Source organism: Rhinoderma darwinii, chromosome 13 (genome assembly GCF_050947455.1).
Source record: "Rhinoderma darwinii isolate aRhiDar2 chromosome 13, aRhiDar2.hap1, whole genome shotgun sequence".
Taxonomy (NCBI): Eukaryota; Metazoa; Chordata; class Amphibia; order Anura; family Rhinodermatidae; genus Rhinoderma; species Rhinoderma darwinii.
In genome coordinates this window covers 40,827,256-40,851,749 of record NC_134699.1, presented here as the reverse complement: position 1 = coordinate 40,851,749, position 24,494 = coordinate 40,827,256, and the positions used below count along the sequence as shown (strand labels likewise).

Here is a 24,494-nt window from a genome sequence, read left to right as displayed (position 1 = left end):
CGGAACAAACACTACATTTACGGTAAGCCTCTAAATTTCCAACACAGTCGTCTCCAACCTGTGACTATCTAGCAGTTGCAAAACTGCAACTCCCAGCATGCCCTGACAGCTTCTGGCTTTCAGCGCATGCTGGGAGTCATAGTTTTACAACAGCTAGAGAGTCACAGGTTGGGGACTGCTAGTCTAATGCAACAAAATATATAAGGACGGGAAGCTTGATTGGTGAATCATTCTTGTTTAACATAGTTAAAGGAAAATAAGGCAATTCAGGCTTTGCAGACATTGACAGATATTAAGATTAAGTCCTGAAAATAGAAAAGAAGTGATAAGAAGAACATTATTTGCATGCACATTTTCGAAGCATTGGGTAAGTCAAATTATTTTAAAGGAACACTGAGAAAAATGATACCCTGTGTTATGTTTAGCATACCTCCCAACCATACCGCATTCAGAGGGACTGTCGCGGGCAAGCCGGTGGTATGTCCCGGTGTCAACTGTATCTGCGTCCTCAGTTTGCAGATGCAGTTAAATCCAATTTTCAAACAAGGAACCATCAGCTCCCTGCTTCAGTATTAGTACAGAGCAGAGGCAGCTCCTCCACTCGTTGAGGATTCCCCGCGTACAGCACTACTTTAAGCGCTGAGCCCAGGGAAGCCTTTGATGTCACAGTCCATTTATGGACAGTGATGTCGGGCTTTCAACTATCAAGTCCCCAGCCAGAGCAACGCAAGCTCCATGGCCGGGGAGTAATGTCTTGGGAAAGCCCTTGACATCACTGTCAGTGGCTTCTCTAGAAGCGGAATCCCCTTGACACTCTGGCTGGGCTTTCCACTGGAGAATCCCCTGATGCCACTATCTATATATGGACAGAGACATCAGCGGCTACTCCTGGTGCGAAATCCCCTGCCAGAGCATTGACAATGCTCTGGCTGGAACTTCCTCCCCTAGAAGCAGCCCCAATGACGCTATATACAGGGAGGGTAGCGCTATCTACAGGGGGTGGCACTAAATTCAAGAGGGTGTGGCACTATCTACATGGGCACTGTAGCAATAGATTGACACTAGCTACATGGGACAATGTGGCACTATCTACATGGGCAATGTGGCACTATCTACGTGGGCACTGGCAAGTTATTTGTGGGCACTGGCAGTAGGGGCGGCTAAGTTGGCATTATACTGCATAGGGCCACTAAGGTGGCATTATACTGTATGGGGACAGGTATGGGGCATTATACTGTATGGGACAGCTAAAGGGGAATTATACTGTACGGTGGCAGCTAAGGGGGCATTATACTGTATGGGGCAGCTATGGGGGCATTATATTGTATGGGGCAGCTGTGGGGGCATTATACTGTCTGGGGCAGCTATGGAAGCATTTTACTAAAGAGGCAACTATGGGGGCATATGTATGGGTATTGAATGTATGGCGGCATCTGTGTGGGCATTATACTGTGTGGGGGCAGCTATTTGACATTATACTGTGTGGGAGGCACTATGGGGCATTATACTGTGTGGGGGGAAGCTATAGGGGCTTTATACTGTGTGAGGGGTTCTATGGGGGCATTATACTGTGGGGAGGCACTATGCGAGCATGATACTGAATGATGAAAAAGCGCTTTACAAATTTACTATTCAAAATGTGCTAGAATTATGGCTTAGAGGGATTTTCGAAGATAGGTCCAAGATAGGCCATCTAAAGGGGACGCGCTGCTTCCTGTTCATTCCTGCCACTGCTCGTACTGTGAATCACCGACACACTTGTAGTGGTAGTTCACAGTATTGCAGTCTTCTCACATTCACTTAAAGGGAATGTGTCGCAAATTAAACCTTTTTTTTTTAAGTAAGTTACTTATTTTTATCATAGTTTTTACGTTTTTTGCTGTATTTTTTTTCTTCCATATGGTGGAATGTATTAAAAATGAAATAATAATAATTTTACATGTTTTCCTATGTTGACCACCAGAGGGAGCACTTCCGAGAATTACAGCAAGGTGAATAAGGCAAAGCAACCTGACTCACAGCTGCCGTAAATGTGTGAGGAAATCTCACCCCCCTCCCTATTTTTGGCTACAAGCCAGGAAAAGTTGTCTTCAAATTGCTAAGCATTGTCCGGCTGCCATTTTGGGAGTGATTGTACAAATGGCAGCTGCCAGAAGCTATAGGACACACCAAAAGGTTAAGGGTATGTTCACCCACTTACTAAAAAAAAGTCTGAAAATACAAAGCTGATTTCAAGGGAAAACAGGTCCTGATTTTCGGCCGTTTTGTAATCAAACTCACGTTTTTCGCTGCGTTTTTTACGCCCATTTTTAGAGCTGTTTTTCTATAGAGTCAATGAAAAACGGCTCCAAAAACATCTCAAGAAGTGACATGCACTTCTTTTTCAGACAGGAGAGGCCATCAACTGGAAAATCCCTTTAAATGATGTCAGAATTCTGAAGTACATTCTGTGAACCACATATGATAGCTGTTTTAGATCCTTTTTGCGCCAAGCTTGCGCATGTCTTAGCGGGAAAGGGGCGTAGTCTAGCCGCACCAATGTGCAAAAAATCTGCCAACATTTTGGCGCAAAACATTGGTGTAAACTCTGCCAACCAATAGGTGGTATAAGGAAGTTAAGGATGTCTAGCATGTCTAGCAAGATGCGCCAATTTTATTATACAGCATGCATCACTTTGATAAATTTGGCGCATTTTCTGACTGCCTTGGTTAAGTTCATGCTGTCTAGAATTTAGATAGTACTAGTAAATCAGCCCCATTGTATGGAATATTAGACTGACTCAGTCACTGATTGCTAGCCTAACGGTCGAATGAAGAGGTCTTCTTTTTAACATAACTTTTTTTTGGAAGCATCCCCAAAAATAAGATGATCAAACTCCCAGCTATCAGCTGTAATCTGCAAGGGAACCTGACAGCAATTCCTTTGCTGGGGAAATTAGACATTACCTTGTATCCATTGTAATGCACGGGCGTGCCAGGACCTCCAGAGAGAAAGATGCTCTTTGTAAGTGCTCTCTGCTCTTACTATCTGATGGAGGTTCTGAATGAGGGACTCCCTTCTATTAACTCAGAATTAGCCTAGTCCCTTATACAGGACACGTAACCACTAATGTACATTATTTTGAATGATACTGAGAAATTTTATAAGCATATTAACATGTTAGGTTGCAGGTTGAGTGCTTTCATATAGGTCGTATGACTTTTTTAGTGGTTTTGCAGCAGCAGGGGTGTGCATTTTATAGTAGAGTGCCTCAACTGCTGCAGAACATCTTTAAAAAAGGAGAGAGGGTCTTAATGTAAAGTAATGAAGTGTTCTGCAGTAGGTAGGTGACTGTACAGTACCTTTAAATACACACCTGAACTGCTGCAGAACACCTTTGTAAAGAGAAGTGCTATATGTCAATATGTTGGTGGTTGACATGAAGTTTCCTCTGAGAATGCCAGAGAGGAGGCAGAGCAAAAGGAAGAAGGAGTTGTCAGGAAGGAAGTGAATAATAGGAGTTAAAGGGGCTTTTCTATACTATAAAGTAATGGCATATCACTAAAATATGCCATCACTTTATGATTGGTGGAGGTCCTGGATATAGGTAATTCTACGAATAAAGGGGTCGCTGCGCTAATTTAGTGCTGTGTCCCCTTCAATGTTTTTCTCTGTACAGCAGCGCCCATTGGGGCCAGCTTCAGATTTACTAAACTGTGGGGTTAGCCGGGAGCTCTGCTGTGCAGTAAAACCTTAGAAGACGACGTAGAGCTAAATAAGTGCAGCGGCCACTCATTCTCAGGATCGGTCAGCGGAGATGATTAGATTGGAATATTACCTTATCTGTTTCAATTTGACCATTAGACAAGTTGATATCCAGTCTCTGCAACATTTGTGGGATGGGGATTGGTTGTAGCACGCCTGGAAGTGAAAATAAATATATCACTTATAGTATATTTCTTAAATCGGTTTTCTGAACTTTCCGTCCACACTGATATTATCATTGGGGTTTGGATGCTATGGTTACGTACGGCACGTCATCACAGTGATCAGAGTTTGGTTCAATAGAACCACAAGAGGTCCAGGTACTGCAGACAATGTACAAATGCTAAAATTGGGAAACAAGCAACTTACTACTGATAGCAGGGGTATACAACGTGTTGATCATAGACGTTATGAACTCCTTCAAGTCTTGCACCTAGACAAAATCACAGGGATGTGACTTGTTGCAGAATTTAAAGGGTTTATCCACAAGCTACAGTTTACATGTATAACTGAACCACAAATAAGACTAAGGATATAAGGTAACGCTATGTCACCGTGGTGCCCCATCTGAAAGGAAAAGTGACCTCACCGCACCGACTCAGCGGAACTTTATCAATAAAGTAGGATTTTTACCATACTATACTGTACTGGTCCAGGAATCCCCCTGTTGATTTCAAGAGGTTATTGGGACTTTAATAGCCTATCCTTAAGATGCCGCTGCCGCTGCCGCATCTTCTAAAAATTTTTAGGCAGAGCTCAGTATTAAATCAATATTCATGAGAAAGTCAAAGTAAAGATTTCAGTGGAATGCGCGGTCTTCATACATAGGATTAACTGTAAATAATTTGCTATCTTACCTCAAATTCTCCAACTGAGGATGAATCTAGAGCCAGGAAGGTCCTTAGAAAACAAAGATACATGTTCTAATTTTTCACCATGAACTTTTACCTCTCACTAGGCAATTGCACAGACAGGAATGTCAATCAAATAGCTCAAAAAATGTTGCAAGCTTAGGGTGTCGTGTCTCAGTCAATTTGCGTTTTCGCAGCGATTTTCAAAAAAGTATCAACAAAATACGCAATGTCTTGGTGGTAATCACTGGGTACGAATGACATGGCAACAATTGTTTTCACTGGACAATAGTCCTGGCAACGCAGCTCATATTAATATAAACATGGTTTAGGGTCTATGCACAAGACCATATTACTGATTTATATTTTACGGATCTATAAAAGGAAGTTGATAGCCTGGTATCGCCCCACATTATGCCATATTACTTAGGTACCATAACAAAGCAAACAAAAGTACCTACTGGTCTATATTATAGTCCCATAGGGACTCCATATGCATGCAGGTCTGCTAATACCTAATCCCCTAATACATTGGTGATCTATCGGGATCTAACTTTGGTGATATAAGTTTGGTTCAGTAGAAGTTTGGTTAGACAACTGGCCTGTTAGATTACACAAAGCTGAACAAGGCCTCATGCGCACAGTCGTATTACAGCTTCGTTTTGTACATAGCCATAATGGGACTACCATAGAGATGCATGGGATATCTACTGTACCCCTGTATGCCTCTGAAAAAATCATGGCATGCTCCTTTGGATGCTGTAGGTATGAACTTGATTCAAAAGACATATAAAAGAGTGCAAATCACTCCAGTTTAAAGAATATATATATATATATATATATATATATATATATATATATATATATATATATATATATATATATATATATATATATATATATATATATAAACATATATATATATATATATATATATAAAAACATATATATATCTTATTTTATTGATTTATTTACTTGTCTATGAGGTCTAAAATATGTAGATTACAAACATTCAGACATTTCCTTTTCTTCTTTTCTTACTTGTCAAGGGAGATCATAAAGTTTAGGTTTTTTTCATCAACTGATAACTGGAGCTTAAAATTCATATGCTGTAAAAGTAAATGGAAATGTACTAATTACATTCAAGAGTATGATAGAATTTATTGGTGTGGAACAATTGTATTACATAACAATCCTAATAGCGTTTGAAAAAGTTAGCTTAGGTGTATCGTCACCAATGCTAATCTTCTAATAAATAAAAATGATTGTCTATACAAATTTTATTTTCTGCAGCAAATATATGGCCTAATTTATCAAATCTATCTCAGATGGGAAATAGTCTTGTTGTCTTTTTTTTTTATTTGTAATCATTGATGTCAATAGGTGACATTTTCTTGCCTACACTGGGATCCAAAAAATCCACTGTTATTTTAGTCCAAAAAAGAAAAAAAAATACACTAAAAGCTGCCTTTCTGAATATGTTTAAGTGGCTCTAAGTCTGGGGAAAAGGTCAGGGCTTAGGCTGCTTTGTCTGTGAGGCAGCTTTCTGCTGCACTAACCTCCCCTCATTGCGCTAACTAAGCAAGCTAAGCCTTACTAACTTTCAACGTATTATTCAAAAACAGGGAGGGCCTCTGTTTTCTTAGTCAGATCTGTATTTTAAAGTTTATCTATGACAATGAACAAAAACACATCTAATTTAAGATATATTTAGAGCAAGATTGAAATTGCTTGGGCGCCAACACTCCATCTATACAGAACATGAGTCATAGCCAGTGTTACCTCTAGGCTGTGCGCTCTTAACAGGATATTAAACAGGAGTTAAACATTCGACACCCTGCAGACAAAGTTGTTACAGGGCTTGCCCCGTTCCCTTTTATCAGCTGATCATGGGGTTTATAGGAGTCGGACTCTAACTGATCTGATATTGATTACCTATTCTAAGCACAGGTCATCAATATCAAAGTCCTATAAAATGCCTTTAATTGTGGTAGTCGATTACAATTGGACCCTAGTGGCTAGCTCTAAAACCAACTCCATATTGTCTTCTGCTGGACCTGTGGGACCCTTTTATATTTGGTGCTCATTATTTTGTCATTGCCTGATGGGCCAGTCTGACCCTAGACATTGCTATGTTTTGTTACAGCCTTTTTTTTTTTTTTACAAGTTTGCTAGTAATCTAACTAGTATAATTGGCTCATTTTAATTCTTACCAGGTTAACTTCAAATAAGAGCTGAGATTTTGAGTCTGGGGACGATGCAGTAACTTCCATAGTTGAGTAGATATGAAGAATTGCATTTTTGCTGTTAGCTGTAACTAAAGCTGATTTATTCACAAAAATATTTATTTTGTAATCTTGTAGTCCTGCAGGAAGCTGAAAGAAAAAGATATCTGCATTATCATAAAAACAAAGGCAGTGAAAAAAGAGCAGTGATGAGGCTTCTTTTCTCTGATCGTGGGGATCACTGTATGGGCTATGCGGTTTATCACATTATGGGAATTATAGTAAAATTTTTTACTAAAGAATCTACGGTCTTGACTAAAGTCTGGGTATGGTAACAGATGTCCCAAGAGAACTGAACATATACAGAGAACCTGTATGCACCTTCCTAGACTCTGATGCACCTTCCTCTTTAGGACAGCATAACAGTCACAGTTGTATAACAGGCAAACAAGAATGGACAAGGAGGCAGCACTTCCAAAAATATTACAGCCTTTAATCATCCATGCAACGTTTCAGTCCACCAGAACCTTTTTCAAGCATGCTCCCTATACACTATCTTTCCCCCTCCCCTTATAGATTCTACCATGGATTCTCTCCTCTCTCTCTACACTGATGCTGCCTGTGTGATTTCCGCTTCCCTATCCAGACTCTGTGGGCTCTCCTCTCTCTCTAAATCCTCCTCTCCTCCCTGCTAGTACCTAATACATAGAGAACGAAGGGGGAGAGCACAGAGAAGAGATTATGTAAGCTCTAAACCCTACAGCAGTAGAACCGTAGGACAGTTTTTTAATGTAGACTATGCAAACGTGTAAATGGGTTTTCCAAGTATTAGAACATGACCCTCTTGTAATTAAAAATAAACTCTATTCATATATTTGACATTCAACTCCGGTCCCACGCTGCCAACCGCTGGTTCACGCTGCTCTAATCTGGTTCGATGACTTGTCAGAAAGTCCCTATGGACATCACATCTCATGGCCGTACTCTCAGTGCATGCCATTGTGACATTGCATAAAAATATAATACCATGAACACCAAGAGCAATGTTCATAAATTAATAGCAATAGCACACCCCTGGCATACACTTTGACTCTATGGTCTATAATATCACTCTTATAAGAACCCCTTTCTCCACTGAACACCTGATATAAAATCCCTAAGCAGTAAGCTCCCCAAAATGGCGGCTGAGCGAACAGAATATTTTCATGTAAGTCTATGACTGGGAAAGGGGAATTTGGAGCTCTGTATCAAAAAACTGAGCTCGGAACCCTATAAAGAATTTAGAAACCAATTTAGATTAAATAAAATTAAATTATATGTACACTTTCCTGCCCAAGACCACCTCCATGAGCCCCTTCACTCAAACTACCAGGAGTATTAGCTGTTAACCAGGGTTACTAATCACCAGGCATTTTTCAGTCTTCACTGTTGGCACCAACACTCTTTAGAATCCCGCTTTGAAAATCTGCTTGCCCTTGATAAGGTTGCGTGCATGAGCCCTAATGGGAAAATTTTCCACTGGGGCTTTTTTCTCTGAAAAAACACAACCCAGTCTCAACCTGTGAATACACTCTCAAAGTTCTGAATCTCAGAGTTGTGTGTGTGGTATAACAGATGGTGGTTGGTTTATAACTGAGATAGTTGGTTAATCTCATGTATGTATAAATTCCTACCTCGGGAATGAATTCACTTAGGATTGATGTGGACATGGCCCCTCCATTTGCAAGCTGAAAAAATAACAAATTATTGTTAGTGAAGTTACAGTACACTGGCGTTAATAATTTAGTAGAGAAACAAAGATCTGGTTCCATTACTAAGAGTTACCCCTTAACAGAGCAGTGCAATGCCATCTCGAACTTACTTATTGCACCCCACCCCATCTGAACTGAAATAAGCTAAATAAATAAACCCCCCAAAAATGCAGGTTTTCAAATGCAAAAGGTTAAGATTTTTACAAATCCATTTCCCATTAATGGACCCTGTCTGGACCCTATGTTTATCCTCTGCAAACAATTCAATACTTGAACTTAGCCTTATTATTGGATTGTGGCAAGGTTGGGGATAGGAAAGAAGATGAAACAAAGTTGAGGGGAATCTAGTCCTGTAATGTATACAAAACATATCATTCAGTTAATGTTCATCCTCTGTAACCTAATAGGAGAACATTTTCTTCATACATCATCTTCACTGGCTGTAAAGTTAAAAGCTCCTTCTTCTTGAAACACAGTGAAGGCACGTCCAAGAAAGTCAGCGGTCAGAAAGAGCGTTGTAGTTTCACGGCCAGATGGCAGGACAAAAGAACTTGTATCCTTGTCATCGGGTGGGTTGATGATATTTTCTCCATTGAATACTTGGACCTTCAGGAGAATATAGAATATTGTATGATTAAGGGGGTTTTTTAATGGAAGAGGTTCAGATTAACCCATGGTGCTGTATTTTAAACTCTAGAATGTTAATAAAATTCTCCTACCCTGACCCGACTACTCCACCAGCCTTTCAAGCATTTTCGACCTTAGAGTGAAACCCAGTGGGTGGGTATTGGGGACCCTCATTCTCGGGGTAATGGGAATTAGACCCTTCACCAATCTCACGTTTATGGCATGTTTAAATCACGTTTAAAAATGAATAGTGGGAAAACCACATTCAAGGAATTTTTTTCCATGTCAATAGGACATGCCAAAAACACTATTGTGTGGGGTTCAACTGCTGCTACTCCAATAAGTTGTTAGAATGAGACTGTTTTTTGAAGAACAGGCCACACATAAATGGAAAACCTTGGAAATCTATGGAAGGTTCTGAGTCTCTACTACAATACATAGGAGTCACATAAGTACAGAAGTAACAAAATGACCAGATTCACTCACTGTACCTATTTGTACATATTAGCATTCAGCTGTGGCACAACATGAAGTTCATGCCCCCCCCCCCCCACCCCCCTCAACTCACACATCTTTAATAGTACTGGTTGTCTCATATGGGGCAGAGGGACATTTAGGATCCCCTTATGTCCAAGGGCCTGGGTGCACTGCAATCTTGGCACCCCCTATAGTGACACCCCTAGCTTTCAGTATGGTTAATACTAGAGTTATTGGATGATGCAGTCACGTGGCAGTTAAAGTGGACTCACATTTAATTCAATATCAATATATTCTTCTGTCACTGTTTCTATTGGAGATGTCATGTAATGGAGACTTCCAGAACGTCCAAAAGGAAAACTCACTGAAAAAATATACTCAATTATTGCAGTGTCACATGACTACAGATAGCGGAAATAACAGTATAGAAATAAAGCAGTTGCATATAGTTACAGAGATGCATAAAGAAGAGGAGGTCGAGGTGCAAAAATTAGAATGGTTCCTGTTCATGTCACTCCATTTCCATATCCTGAAACCGGAGGAAGTCGGGGGCTCGTTTCTGATTGTAATACTTAACTGTTTGTCATGCACAATTTTCCATTCATTTCAGAAAGGACAAAATCCACGGCTGGGCACAGCTGAAAAATATGGCCATTTCAATAGTATATTCTTAAAATGTAGCCACAATAACAAATCAAATCTGCAAATGTGTATCCATCACATGACCATGAACGCTTTTTATTCACTGGATGTAAAACAATGAACATTCCAATTGAATGAAAGCAAGCAGAGATCTTGAAAGCTCAAAGGATTGATACAGATAGTTTATTGGAAAATTGTAGCATTTTTCATTAAACAAAGAATAACATTTATTTGTTGAAACTTGAATATCCCTTTTGGAATTACACAGGGCCGTAGCTGTAGGGGGTACAGAGGTTGCAGTAGCCATGGTGCTTGGTGGTCTTCTGCCACATAAAAGGACACCAGGACTTAGGATCTGGTCACAACTCCATTATTTATTTAGCATCAGGTTCCTGCTGCTCTCTGATGGCCAGAATAATGTTGAATGCTGCACGTTTATTTTCAGGAAAAGACAGAAACGTGACTGACTTATTATAATGCAATGGGATCCATTGCAAAACATGTCATAACAGAAAAAAATGGAAGCCATGACGCCAATGTGAACAGAGCCTAAATATGTCTCAAGATAGTATGGGGTGCTGGTACAGATTTTGCCTCGGGACCTAGGAGCCTCTAGAATTACACAAATAGCAAGTCCGCAATATAGAATATTACTATTTAAAAACGACCTGTAGCTGCAAGAGCAATCTCGTGCTCCTAGCTTGCAGGGCTACTGCTCTACAGACCTATCAGCAGACTGTAGGATGTTGTAATACAACCTGTATCTTCTGATGGGTCTGCAGAATTTAATTTTATCTCTGCTCCTATTTCAGATAGTTACCGATTTGTATCTTGGCTTCACGTAATAGAATGGTCAATAGCAAGTATCGATTGTTTTTAAAGAGGACCTGTCAGCTCTCTTGACATGTCTGTTTCAGTAAGTACTTGTATTACTCAATAAAATAACAATTCTGGAGCATCTTTTCTTAGTACACTGTGCTGTGCTGTTCCTCTATTATTCCTCCTGAAAATGTACAGTACGAATAAATTGACTTCTTGCTGTTATCATTTTCCCCCATCAATGGGATGTGTCACTTCACACTCTGATACTGTCAAATTAGTGTATATAGGATATACAGATATATATAGGAACACAGCCTATTAAGAAGGTGACTGGTAACACCCAGTTGTCAATTTCTTCATTCATTTCCAGAAGGAAAACAGAGAAATAGCACAATATAGAGTTTTAAGAAAAGATGCTACAATATTGTTATTTCATGGGGAATATAAGTATTTACTAAAGCAGACATGGCAGAAGAGCTGAACGGTTTTCTAAACACTTGCCTTAAAGGATGTGTAAGCGAGACCTGTTTATTAAAACAATCATCTCAGTTTAAATTAAATCTACTACATAGCAACAAATCATAATATTTTAAGAAATGGGAAAAAAAAAGAAAATGGAAAAATAAATTTAGTTACCAGATTCAATAAATATTTCAATAGATATTATCCGTCAATGTAATAACTTACTGTAGCAGGCAAAAGTGTTTTAAGGTTTTTATCCAGAAAGTTATTCATCACATTTGGCAAAATTCTGAAGAAAAAAAAAAAAAAGAACTGGAATTAGAAAGCTCAGCACAAAGAAGCTAACAAGGGAATCTGAATGTCCAAATCAAATTCATTTACATTGTTTATTTGCTTTTTTTTTTTTTTATTGTAAGAACGAAGGGCATCCAGGGCCATTGCTGTTTAGGGGATCTATAATGTTAATCCCTAATCATTTCCACTCATGTAAGGGTCCCTGCTTCTTTAAAGGATCTGACTAGAATTTAGACTGAGCTTATATAACTATTTTTTGGGATACTATTTTATGCCCTTATACTGTATATGCTTTCTGGTAATTTTAAAGCAAGCTTATTTTGCAGATTTGATAATAAAAAATAAAAAAAATCTATATAGAAGCAGAAGAACCAAGTAACAGTCGACGCAGAATCCCATTTTAACATGCAAAATACACAAAAGTTTGAAAGGACGACAAATTTCTGGCTTTGAGGAGCCCATACGGAATTCCACTTTTCTTGCTCCAAGAAGTAGTGATAGCTCCAACACTGTATGTACATGATACAGATAGACCCTGGTTACCTTGCTTTTTATACAGTCATTATGGTTATATTGTGATATAGAAGTTCTGTTACCTTAGTTTTAAGGGTATGTAAACATTTGCAATATATTTTTCATTTTTCTTCATTGCATTTAAAATATATAAAAATTAAACCACTCTGCAAATAGTCTTGATTAAATGTATCCTACCGTTTTGTGTATTGATCTCCCATGCAGACGTATGTGTCTCCATGGCTACAGACTACAAAAAAAACAGGGTATAATCTTATCCTGCAATAATGTGTTAAAGCGTACCCCTAATTATAAAACAACTTGCCATAAATCTATAGCATGAGCGAATATAAGAAACTTTGTAATATATCTTATTGGAGAAAAATTCATTTTTCTCCAATTATTAGACCCCTTCCACCAGTTTTCTTAACTGTTCGCTTACTCAGAATTCACTTATAGGCGCTTCACTTTCAAGTTACACTGCCCATCAAAGTCTATTGAGATTAGAGGGGGGGAGATAGGAGATATGTTAAAGGCTTTGTACACCTTTGCAAGGCAATTACTTTTTTTTTTTTTTTTAATAAAAGGGTGTATCATTGTGTTTGATGCAACTTTACAAATACTTTTTATTAAAAAAATGTTGAACTTTTTTAGGTACAGCTGCTTTGTATTCTCTATACAGAGCAGCTGTGTCTTGCGCTATTCACTGAATACGTCAGTTCCGCGGACCTGACGGGTTCAGTGATTCTGACATGTAGGATCCACCTGTAAACTATCACATCTACGTTTATAACTTAGATGTGATTGTTCACAGGTGGGACCAGCGTGTCAGAGACAGTCAGGACCCGCTGTCACTGAAACCCGCTGGGACTGACATATTCAGTGAATAGTGGTAGATATAGCTGCTCTGCATAGAGAATATATTTTAATAAAAAGTATTTGCAAAGTTACACCAAACACACTGATAAACCTCTTTATAAATATAAATAAATTGCCTTACAAAGGTGTACATTGCCTTTATGGCTGGGTTTTCATGGTCAATATCCGTTTTGCCCTTATATTTGGAAAATTACTGCAACACACCGCGGTTTTGCTGCCATTCGCGACAAATAATTATATGTTTTACTGCGGCGTGAAAAACCAACCCATCAGTCTCATATACACATCAGTCAGGAGCAATGTAGCTGAGAATCCAACACTGGTGTGAGATAGTAAGGCTGGGTTCACACGACCTATTTTCAGACGTAAACGAGGCGTATTATGCCTCGATTTACACCTGAAAATACGGCTACAATACGTCGGCAAACATCTGGCCATTCATTTGAATGGGTTTGCCGACGTACTGTGCCGACGACCAGTAATTTACGCGTCATCGTTTGACAGCTGTCAAACGACGACGCGTAAAATGACTGCCTCGTCAAAGAAGTGCAGGACACTTCTTTGAAACGTAATTTGAGCCGTTTTTCATTGAAGTCAATTAAGAACAGCTCAAGATTACGGGCGTCAAAGACGCCTCGCGTAATGCGAGGAGGAGCTTTTACGTCTGAAACGACGCAGCTGTTTTCTCGTGAAAACAGTCTGTCTTTTCAGACGTAAAAGCCAGTTCTCATGTGCACATACCCTAACACTTACCAGAAGCTGCTGCACATCTGTGTCTTTCTTGCACTCTCCAGCTCCCTCCTCTTGCTCACCCCTCCCCTCTTCATAGACTTGTATTGGCAGCTGTAACCAGATCTCTCAGAGCTTAGCAACCATATCCTCTCTGCCTCACTAAATACTGATTATATGAGTTAATTCAGAATGAGTGAACAGTTAAGAAAATCGGAAAGGGAGGAGGAAGAAAGGAGCCTAATAACTGGAAAAGGAGACATTTTTATTATATAAGATATATTGCAAATTTTATTGCTTTCGCTTGTACTATTGATTTATGCAAAGTTATTTATAACTGGAGGTATGCAAAAAGCCATTTGTTACTCCACTGTCTCTGACCGATTCTTCTTTCTAGCCTTTTCTTGAACATGATAAAATCATCTTTGATCAGAGCAGATTAATGTTATTCACACACAGCATTTTATAAGTCCTTAAGGAGAAATGTGAGCTGCAGAAATCAGAATTTGCATAGCCTGTGGATGCCAGAGTGTGGGAGAGGAGACACCACATGCACACAGCCTACAGCACTAACAAAGGGATGGGGTGGGGCAGAAAACATACATCACAGGGAACACCCACTGTGCTCTGAACCTGCAGTTCCACAAGCAATAAGAGGAATCAAGTCTTGAAAATAAAAGAAGCAATACGGAAATGAGTCCACAACTTAATGTGACTTAAACTTCTCCAGGTACATATATATATATATATATATATATATATATATATATAAATTATGTTTTTAAAGGCAAAGGTGCACATATGCTTTAAAGATATGAACATTAATATAATGAGCTTCTTAGCACCTCTATTCTTAATGGAAGCATAATTATTTTGTTAGAGTTGGGAGGAGTACTTACAAACTTACCACACTACCAAAAGTATGTGAACAGCCGAACCCCGGAGTGGGGTTCCTTGGGCCCTCATGAGGAAGTTACCCTCCATCTATACAGATCATGTACATGTTCACCTTTAATTGCATTGTAATTTTTGTTGTTCTCATTGCACACAGGACATATCATCAACAAGGTCTTATAGGTTATTTGTGAATAAATCCATTACATACAGAACCTAGAAGCAAAGGATTAATTCCAAAGTCAACTCCATATGGAGCTGTCTTCTACCTGACCTTTGAAACCTAGTTGTATTAGTGGCCACTAATTGTGTGGGAGCCTGGGCCCATTAGATGATCCTGTAAACTCTGGTGGACAGTCCAAACCTGACCACATCCATATGCACTTGTTAAAAATGTTATTCCCATGGATATTGCCCCCTCTTCTACAATTGAAATCCCCATTTGTCCTGCACATTACACCACTACAGCTAACCTTCATTTTGTGCTATCAAATCTATAAAGTTTATATGATCTGTCAACAGTTCTTAGATGAAGTGTCCACATACTTCGGCAATGCTGTGTATATGAGCAATCTAACTCGAGAGCCCAGTATGATAGGAACACTATTAACAATATGATTTATTCACTCCAAGAACTGTAAAAAGGGCCACACAAAAAGGACATTATTTTTGTGTCTAGGAAAGACGATTCAGATGTTAATATATAAAAGGGTCCGTAATTGCGTGCCAAAATTTCGGACCGCAATTACGCACTCATTCACTTCTATTGTCCACAGACACCTTCCCGTTAATTTACTTGAAGGTGTCCGGGCCGTAGAAGTGTACCTCAAACAATATGACACGTCTTATCTTCTGCGTTTTATGGGCCGTACTACCATACTTTGAGATTACGGGCACGGCCATGTGCATGGGGCCTTAGAGTAGTCAAACAAGGGAAGGCCCTACTCCAATAGGTAGTAATGGCAGATCCTATGACAGCATTCAAAAAAGGGCTAGATGCGCATCTAATGACAAATGATATTAAGATTATAGATAGTTTAGCAATAAATGATATATAATTGATTGAGAAAATTTGTACTTGATGTCTTTGACCTGTGTCTTTTTTCAACCTATGTAACTGTGTAATATGTGCAACACTGACAATAGGCCCTGATTATCAGACACGTGTGGTTATAGAGGTCTGACTTCTCTTATATTAGTGATTTCAGAACTTTTTAGTTTAGATCTTTGGTCCTTTGAAAAAATCTCTAAACTACAAAGTGGAGATATGAATAGAGCATTTACCTGCTACTTGACTTTCATCTGATTTTAGACTACACCCAAGTAAAAAATGCAGTGTTTATAAACATTCATTAGAATAATATAAGAACTTTAATTCACCTACCCTTTTGGAAGATTGGCTTCAACGTCAATGAGGTTGATCTTACATTCCACTCTGACGAAAGTAGGGCAGTCTACATTCTCTTTCTTTAAACTTGTATTTGTAATAATATCTACTTCGATTTTCATGTCAGTTTTTCCACCCAAGAAACTGTTAAATCATAAAAATACATTGGTAATTGTGTGTGTCCGTACTTTATGCAGGCTTGCCTTAGGGATGTGAAACCTGTGGGGCAAGGGTGGGAGGCCATTGGCCCTGATGACTTGGACACTTATAGCTTGCAACATTAATCACACACTCGGTGCCTGGACTTATGAAAAGACAGCCGTCTCCTTCCTTAGATTATTAATTGGCAGAGTTATTTGGCCAATTGTATGGCTCTATTAATATACCACATTTGGTAAGGTTATTCGGCCTATAGGGTACATGGTATGGCATGCCACATGGGTACCCATCAAAACAAAGGCCGGTTCTGAACATATATTTTATTGTTAACCATATTCTTTACCTTTTCCCGCTGATTTCTATCTTGTTTGTTACAAACATTTGGATACCAAAGTCTGGTAAGATGTTCAGAGAAATCTTGGAGAATTCAAGCTTTTCCACCTTTATACTGTAAATAAACATAGGTAATTATTTCCAATTTTCTAACCAGCTATTATAGGTAGATCATGATATTTGCTGACACAAGTTGAGTGAAACCTCTTTAGGATGACAGCCCTTAGTGGACGACACCCCTTAGTGGTCTTCTACAGGGGTGGTCTTCTAGAGGGGTGGTCTTCTAGAGGGGTGGTCTTCTAGAGGGGTGGTCTTCTTAGTAACAACTATAAGTGGCAGTATTTTAGATACAGGCAGTATATAAAAAGGAGGAGATAAACTTCCCCACAGTGTCTGTCGGACCTCAGGATATTCTTGTAGAAATCCTTATACTGGTGTAAATTTCAACTTGTTCCCCTTCATTTTTGACTGACAAACAGCTGGGGTTAAGGATTACCCAAGTGAAGGGGCTGGTCAGTGGGGGAAAGCTAATTTTACAGCCAGTTGCTTTACAGCCAGAGACTGGTTTGTTATATTGAGAGGAAATGGGAGGGAGATGGCTAATTTTCTGGTACACATATACAGGAATTCTCTACATTTCTGCCAATTTTGATTGCAATATGAGACAGAATTGGATCAAAGAAGAAAAGAATAGCTACCCCTTCTCGCCGCAGCCATTTCTACGTCGTTACTTTTCCTCCCCACCTACCAAAAGCCATAACTTTTTTTTGTCAATATAGCCATATTATTGCTTGTCTTTTGCGGTTTGAGTTGTCGTTTTTTGTGGAACCATTTATTGCACATATAATGTACTGGAAAACTGGAAAAAAAATCTTTGTGTGGTGGAATGAGAAAAAAGCAGTGATTCCTTCACTGTCTTTTGGCTTTTGTTTTTACGTTGTTCACCATGCGGTAAAAACTACATGTTAACTTTATTCTGCGGGTTAGTACAATTAGGGCGATACCAAATTTATGTAGTTTTTTTACGTTTTATTAATTTTACAGGGAAAAAATTAATTATTAAAAATAAAATTTGTTTTGTGTCGCCATATTCTGAGAGACATAATTTTTTGTTTTTTCTGTCGATTAAGCTGTGTGAGAGCTTGCTTTTTGGGGGGTGAACTGTAGTTTTATTGGTTCCATTTTGGGGTCTATCCGATTTTTTCATTTTTTTACTGCATTCACCATGCGAGTTAAATAATGTAATATTTATGAGGTCGAATTTTTGTTGACATTTTTTAGCAGGTTTTTTTGAACTTTGAATTTTTTTTTTCATATATAAAAAACTTAATTTAACTGTATTTCTGTATTTAACTTTTTTATTAGTCCCCCTAGGGGACTTTAACCAGCGATCGTTAGATCACTTGCACCATATATTGCAATACTAATGTATTGCAGTGTATCGTCGTTTTTACAGGCTCCTATTAAGCCCTGCCTCTGGAAGGGCCAAGTAGGAGCCCAAAGATGGCAGACCTGGGGGCCTTCTCATGGCGTCGTGGTGGGCTAATGAGCCGTTGGAGGGGACTGCCCCACCCTTTCTAACTCTTTAGATTCCGCCGTCGCTATTGACCACAGATCCAGGGGGTTAAACAAGCGGGATCCCGCTCATTGCAGTGAAGTGTCTGCTGTTGCATACAACTGACATGCGCAACATATGTAGCGGGCTCAGGCTGTGAGCCCGCTCTATACTTTCCCTCCCGGCCTCTGTCATATATATGGTGGATGTCGGGAAGAGGTTAAGGAAGAAATGCTGTTTTTTTTCTGTATTTTCTACATTTAGTGTTCTATCAATAAAAGAGCAAAGATAAGTAGATGTTAAAGGGGTTGTCTGATATGAGACGAAAAGAGTTTGCCTAGTTTTTAGAAACAGCACCATTCTTCTACATGGGCAATGTCTGGTATTGCTGCTCAGTCCATTATATAAAGTAGTCAATTTTTTGCATAGATCCACCAAACCTAATAGACAGGTCTAAATTGCTCTTTGAGTTCCCAGTAGGTACTATAAGCCAGGCCTAAAGTGACCATGCTTCTTTAAGTGCTATAAATAATAAGTTCTGACTAATAGTAATAGAACCACTAGTGGTTATTCGGGTTCTGTTACTATATTCGTTTACATAGTTACATAGTTAGTACGGCCGAAAGGGATTGGATAAAGGGAAGGGATGGGAGCAATTCTAGAACTTTGTTTTAACCCTAGTGATCCAGGGGAAGGTTTAAAATAAATAAATAAAAGTACATAAGTAAATAAATATAAAAATGACCCATAAGGCATTAACCAATCTTACATAAAAAGGAAATATTCCCTCCTGATCCCAAGTAGCGATCCAACTGGATCATCGTTCAAACAAGAATTCTACACATTGACATAGGAGCTGTTATTTAACCTCTACTGAACTTTACAAGCTACAGAATTCACTTACTTTGTAATACCCTTCACTGGACTTTTACCCTTTTTGCCAATGGCTTTCTTAGTTTCTGGTGATTCTGCCATTTTCTTTAGTGTGCTTTTATCTGTCAGAATATCTGTCACAACTATAAGAGTAAACATTTCACAATATTATACGTACATTCATACGTGGGGGAGCCAGAAGAAATAAAAATGCTAACATGGACCTTGACCTACAGAATAGGAACATTTAGGGTTGCTGATGGAGAACTAGATATATATTTTGAGAGTCAATGGGGGAGATGTATCAAAACTGATGCAAAACGAGAAGTGGCATATTCAGATTCCACTTTCAATTTTTCAGAAGCCCTTTGGCGACCTGATTGATTGACATGGCCAACTACGCAGCTTTTTCTTTTTTTTTTTGCATCTGTTGTATATACAGTATTTGTCCTTCAAATAAGTATACAATAAACTAGATCATTCCATAATTCTTATTAAATCTTTGCGTCTACATTATGAGCTATAGTATATAATGGTGCCCACACTGCTGTTCAGCCTTTTTAGGTATTGTGATGGCAAAAATAGCACAGCATGCAGCAGTACTCTTGCCACTAAAATGACTGATACCTCGATGGAGTCCCCAGCTGACCCCATTTCCACTGGGGTGCAATTTGAATCCGTCATATGACGGATCCGGCAAACCGCCATAACTTCTGTTATAAAGAGAAGCCATGAGCTCAGTTTCCAATCTAAAGTTGGCCATTGGTGTAACTATTATTAACAATCTGACTGCTTTAACAATCATTAATTAATTGTTACTTGTATAATAGTAAAAATTATAATTTCTAGACAATGTGAAAAAAAAATTTGCTCTATTGGTCCCAAAAGTTATATTGGTATTTCCTGCTTCAAAATTTTCCACGGTCTATAGTGATATATACAACAATTGTCACAATCATTTTCTACTGAAAAATACATGTGGGGCAGTGAAAATGCACAATAGTTCCCATAATATATACACATTGTTGTTTTTTTAGTAAGAATTGTAAGGACTGATAAGAAGGAAGGATGTAAACTAATGAAGTCACCCAATCAGTACACACAGCTGATCCCGGGACTATGTGTAACTAAACTATGTATTATATAATATATAAATACACAAATGAAGTATAAAATAAAATATTAAAAGATAGTCTAAAGTTTTATGTATGAGGTAGGCAAATAAATGAAATTAAGTTTAAATTATAAATGGTAAGTAGATAGAAAAAAAAGTAGATGATAGATAGATAGATAGATAGATAGATAGATAGATAGATAGATAGATAGATAGATAGATAGATAGATAGATAGATAGATAGATAGATAGATGATAGATAGATAGATAGATAGATAGATAGATAGATAGATAGATAGATAGATAGATAGATAGATAGATAGCTATGAGATAGATAGATAGATAGATAGATAGATAGATAGATAGATAGATAGATAGATAGATAGATAGATAGATAGATAGATAGATAGATTTAACTAGAGCTGGTGGCAACCCTTACCATTTTGTAGAGCACAATTGTCCAGCTGCAGATATGCCCCAGGTCCAAGTGACTGACACAGGGTTACAAGCCCTAGGAAGACCCCAATGTAGTACAACATGACCATTCTTCACCCCTAACACGACCTGGCAAATTATAAAAAAGTCAAAGCCATTCTGTTTTGCTTCATATCAGCATCTGATTCAGCTTGGGATATCACTTTACAACATGCTTCCCTTCACATTGGAAATCCTTTCTTAAAGGAGAACTACATTACATTTAATTACATTATTATTGTAGTGTCTTCCAATTAGAAAAAATAAAGATCACAATATTACACCATGTCATTTCAAAGTCTGTCTTGTTACAGCATCACCTTCACTTTATATGTTTAGGATTACTCTAAAGTATCCGCATGGCTCTCTAGCTGTTGTACAACTAGCAACATTTCCTGACGAGTGAAGATCTACTGATTGCAGACCACTGTTATAGGGGGGTAGTACATCACTAATAATTGTTTTTTCATAAAATGTTTACATTTCAACATTTTGTCCTATAAAGTTATTGTCAGGAAAAGTGGAAAAACTACAAACTACAAACAATTCTAGCAGTGTATCAGTGGTGGACATTGATTCTAGTGCACCTTCAGAGATAGCACTGGATACACAGTGGCAGGGTTGTGTTATATGGCATCCTTGGACTGGGATGGAGTCTACGTTCCCCAAGCCAAATGATAAACTGTTGGATGCGCTGGGATCAGGGCCGATTCTAGCTTTTCTGCTACCTGAGGCAAAAATTGAAATGGCGCCCCCCAAATTTTGATTGACATCCCCATGGCTGTTCTACATCACTGCCAGCCTCCTGCAACTCTTGCGTATGCACTGTTGCTTGTACAGGCATGCGTTGTGCAGCCGGGCAGAATACACCTCACTGCACGATGTGTGCCCAAGTAGTACAAGGCAATGGCACATCCGAGAAAGTTGGAGACTAGTAGTGATGTATATCAGCCAGGGGGACGTCAATAAAACATGGAATAGTGGGTTTGGAGGCAGGACTATGTGACTCCTCAAGACAGCGTCACCGCCCCATGACCCTTAATGAGTAATTAGCATAGGTGTGCACCGTTTTAAAAGTATATAATATAGATTTTGCTGCATCTGAAAAAAACATACAAGGGAATGTTTGGAAATATTGTATTACTGCATGGTAGTGGTTCAAGGGGTTAAAATTACCTGACTAGTTCCCATTAAATATAAAATGGATTGAAAACGATTCCATCTGCCCAGCAATTTTGTTATAAATATATCCTATATAATTACAGCTTCAGAACCAAGCTGATACATATATACAGCACCAGAACAAAGCTTAGTACATATATACAGCACCAGAACAAAGCTCAGTACATATAGACAACACCAGAACCAAGCTCAGAACATATATACAAGACCAGAACAAAGCTCAGTACATAAATACAGCACCAGAACAAATTTCAGTACATAAATACAGTACCAGAACCAAGCTCAGTACATATATACAGAAACAGAACCAAGCTCAGTACATATATACAGAAACAGAACCAAGCTCAGTACATATATGCAATACCAGAACAAAGCTCAGTACATATATACAACACCAGAACAAAGCTCAGTATATATATACAACACCAGAAACAAGCTCAGTACATATATACAGTACCAGAACAAAGCTCAGTACATATATACAGTACCAGAACAAAGCTTAGTACATATATACAAACAACACCAGAACAAAGCTCAGTACATATACACAGTGCCAGAACCAAGCTCGGTACATACATACAGCACCAGAAAAAAGCTCAGTACATAAATACAGAACCAAGCTCAGTACAGATATTCAACACCAGAACCAAGCTTAGTACATATATACAGTGCCAGAACAAAGCTCAGTACATATATACAGTGCCAGAACCAAGCTCAGTACATATATACAACATCAGAACCAAGCTTAGTAAATATATACAGTGCCAGAACCAAGCTTTTTACATAAATACAACACCAGAACCAAGCTAATACATATATACAGTACCAGAACAAAGCTCAGTACATAAATACAGCACCAGAACAAGCTAAGTACATAAATACAACTCCAGAACCAAGCTCAGTGCATATATACAGTAAAAGAACCATGCTCTGTACATATATACAGCACCAGAACCAAGCTCAGCACATATGTACAGCACCAGAACAAAGCTCAGTACATATATTCAACACCATAACAGATGATGGTCACCATATTACGGATCCTTACAAGATAGATCTGTAATATGGCTGTTTGCATGAGGCCTCAATGTGCTATTATTTTACCTGTTTATAGATAAATACTGTGTGTAGATTTATATTTCTGGATATTATATTATTTTATTACACAACGAACAATAACTTCACAGCATTAAATAACATGGACAAACTGGACATTCAATGTTTCCCATATCATAATTACATCTTAACATGGAAATATATACGAATTGACTAATTTTTAATAATTTGACATATAGAAACTAAACTTATGAGGTCACTGTGTGTGTGTGTGTGTGTGTGTGTGTGTGTGTGTGTGTGTGTGTGTGTGTGTGTGTGTGTGTGTGTGTGTGTGTGTGTTGGAACTTGTCCCATAATCCATTTCAGCTAAATATAAGATCTTTATGTTGAAATAAAAGCATTAGCTGAGGTTTTCTTATCTGAATTCCGGTGATAAGATTAAACCTCTTAGCTCGGTTAATGCATTGTAAACCTTCTATAGAAAAAGAACTATAAATCTGATCCACTTCATCCTCATATAAGGAAGTGAAATACAACATAATATTGTGCATTGTACTTTTTGATGTAGCTGATAGGCTGGACATAATCCAGGAGATAGGTAACTAATGTGCCGGGTAATTCTGCTGGTTCCATTTTGATGGGTTGCTGGCTCCTAAAGTTTCCAGTAATTTCGTCATCGCTGCTGATGTGTATGTAACATACTGTACTAAGTGTCACTCATCATCCGTACAGACACATGAAATCTGAATCTTCAACTGATAGATGGATTTCGGGGAGGTCGGATTGCATTGTGACACCCTTGAAGGGGATCTCTAGCCAATTTTTTATGAAATAAATGTAGGAAAGTGTATAGGTATTCTAAACCAGTACGGGTCCAACAGTAGACCACAATCTAACAGTAGATCTCACTGCAGAAACAATTTAGGTCTTCAGACCAGAGTTGTAACTTGAAGCTCATGAAATAAAAACCCTAACAGGGCCCCCGACTATCGTGTATCATTATGGTACTGGTGACCTCTTATGTGGCAAATGCCCTATTGGGACCCCTCAGATGACTGCAACCTCTGCAAATCCTATAGTTATGCCCCTGATCCAGGCTCTAGGTGTTCCTGATGGCAGCTACTCAGAAGTTGGAAAACATTGTGCCTGTCAACACCCTTTTCTAGTCAAATTATATAGGACCTCGTGAGGTTTGTTTAGCACTATTAGTTGGTGAGGCTCAAATATACCTACTGACTGCAGAAAGAAGGAGTTGTACGGTCAAGTATGATGAAGGCATGGAAGGTATCGCTATGGAGCAAGTGCAAAAATAAACTTAATCTAGCTGCTATCATTGCAGGTATATATATATAAAAAAGGGCATGCAAAAAATTTGCAGTAGTGTCTTCCCCATGCCACATGTACCTGGTTCCCTTGTAGATTGCCGAACCCCGTTTCCACAAAAAGTAGT

At 38.6% G+C, this 24,494-nt stretch overlaps 1 protein-coding gene across 1 annotated transcript; it reads right to left on the bottom strand.

Annotated features, from left to right (window-relative positions):
- Window positions 1–266: 266 nt before the first annotated feature.
- Window positions 267–20,877, bottom strand: BPIFB6 (BPI fold containing family B member 6). The gene is made up of 15 exons (XM_075845625.1): window positions 20,772–20,877; window positions 19,250–19,361; window positions 16,801–16,905; window positions 16,296–16,442; window positions 11,828–11,891; window positions 10,254–10,314; window positions 9,949–10,040; window positions 8,999–9,178; window positions 8,495–8,548; window positions 6,810–6,971; window positions 5,638–5,705; window positions 4,603–4,645; window positions 4,115–4,178; window positions 3,819–3,901; window positions 267–305 (listed from the first exon to the last, which is right to left on the bottom strand). Exons 1-15 carry the CDS (start codon window positions 20,875–20,877, stop codon window positions 267–269), a joined length of 1,380 nt encoding a protein of 459 aa, XP_075701740.1.
- Between the last annotated feature and the right edge of the window lie 3,617 nt (window positions 20,878–24,494).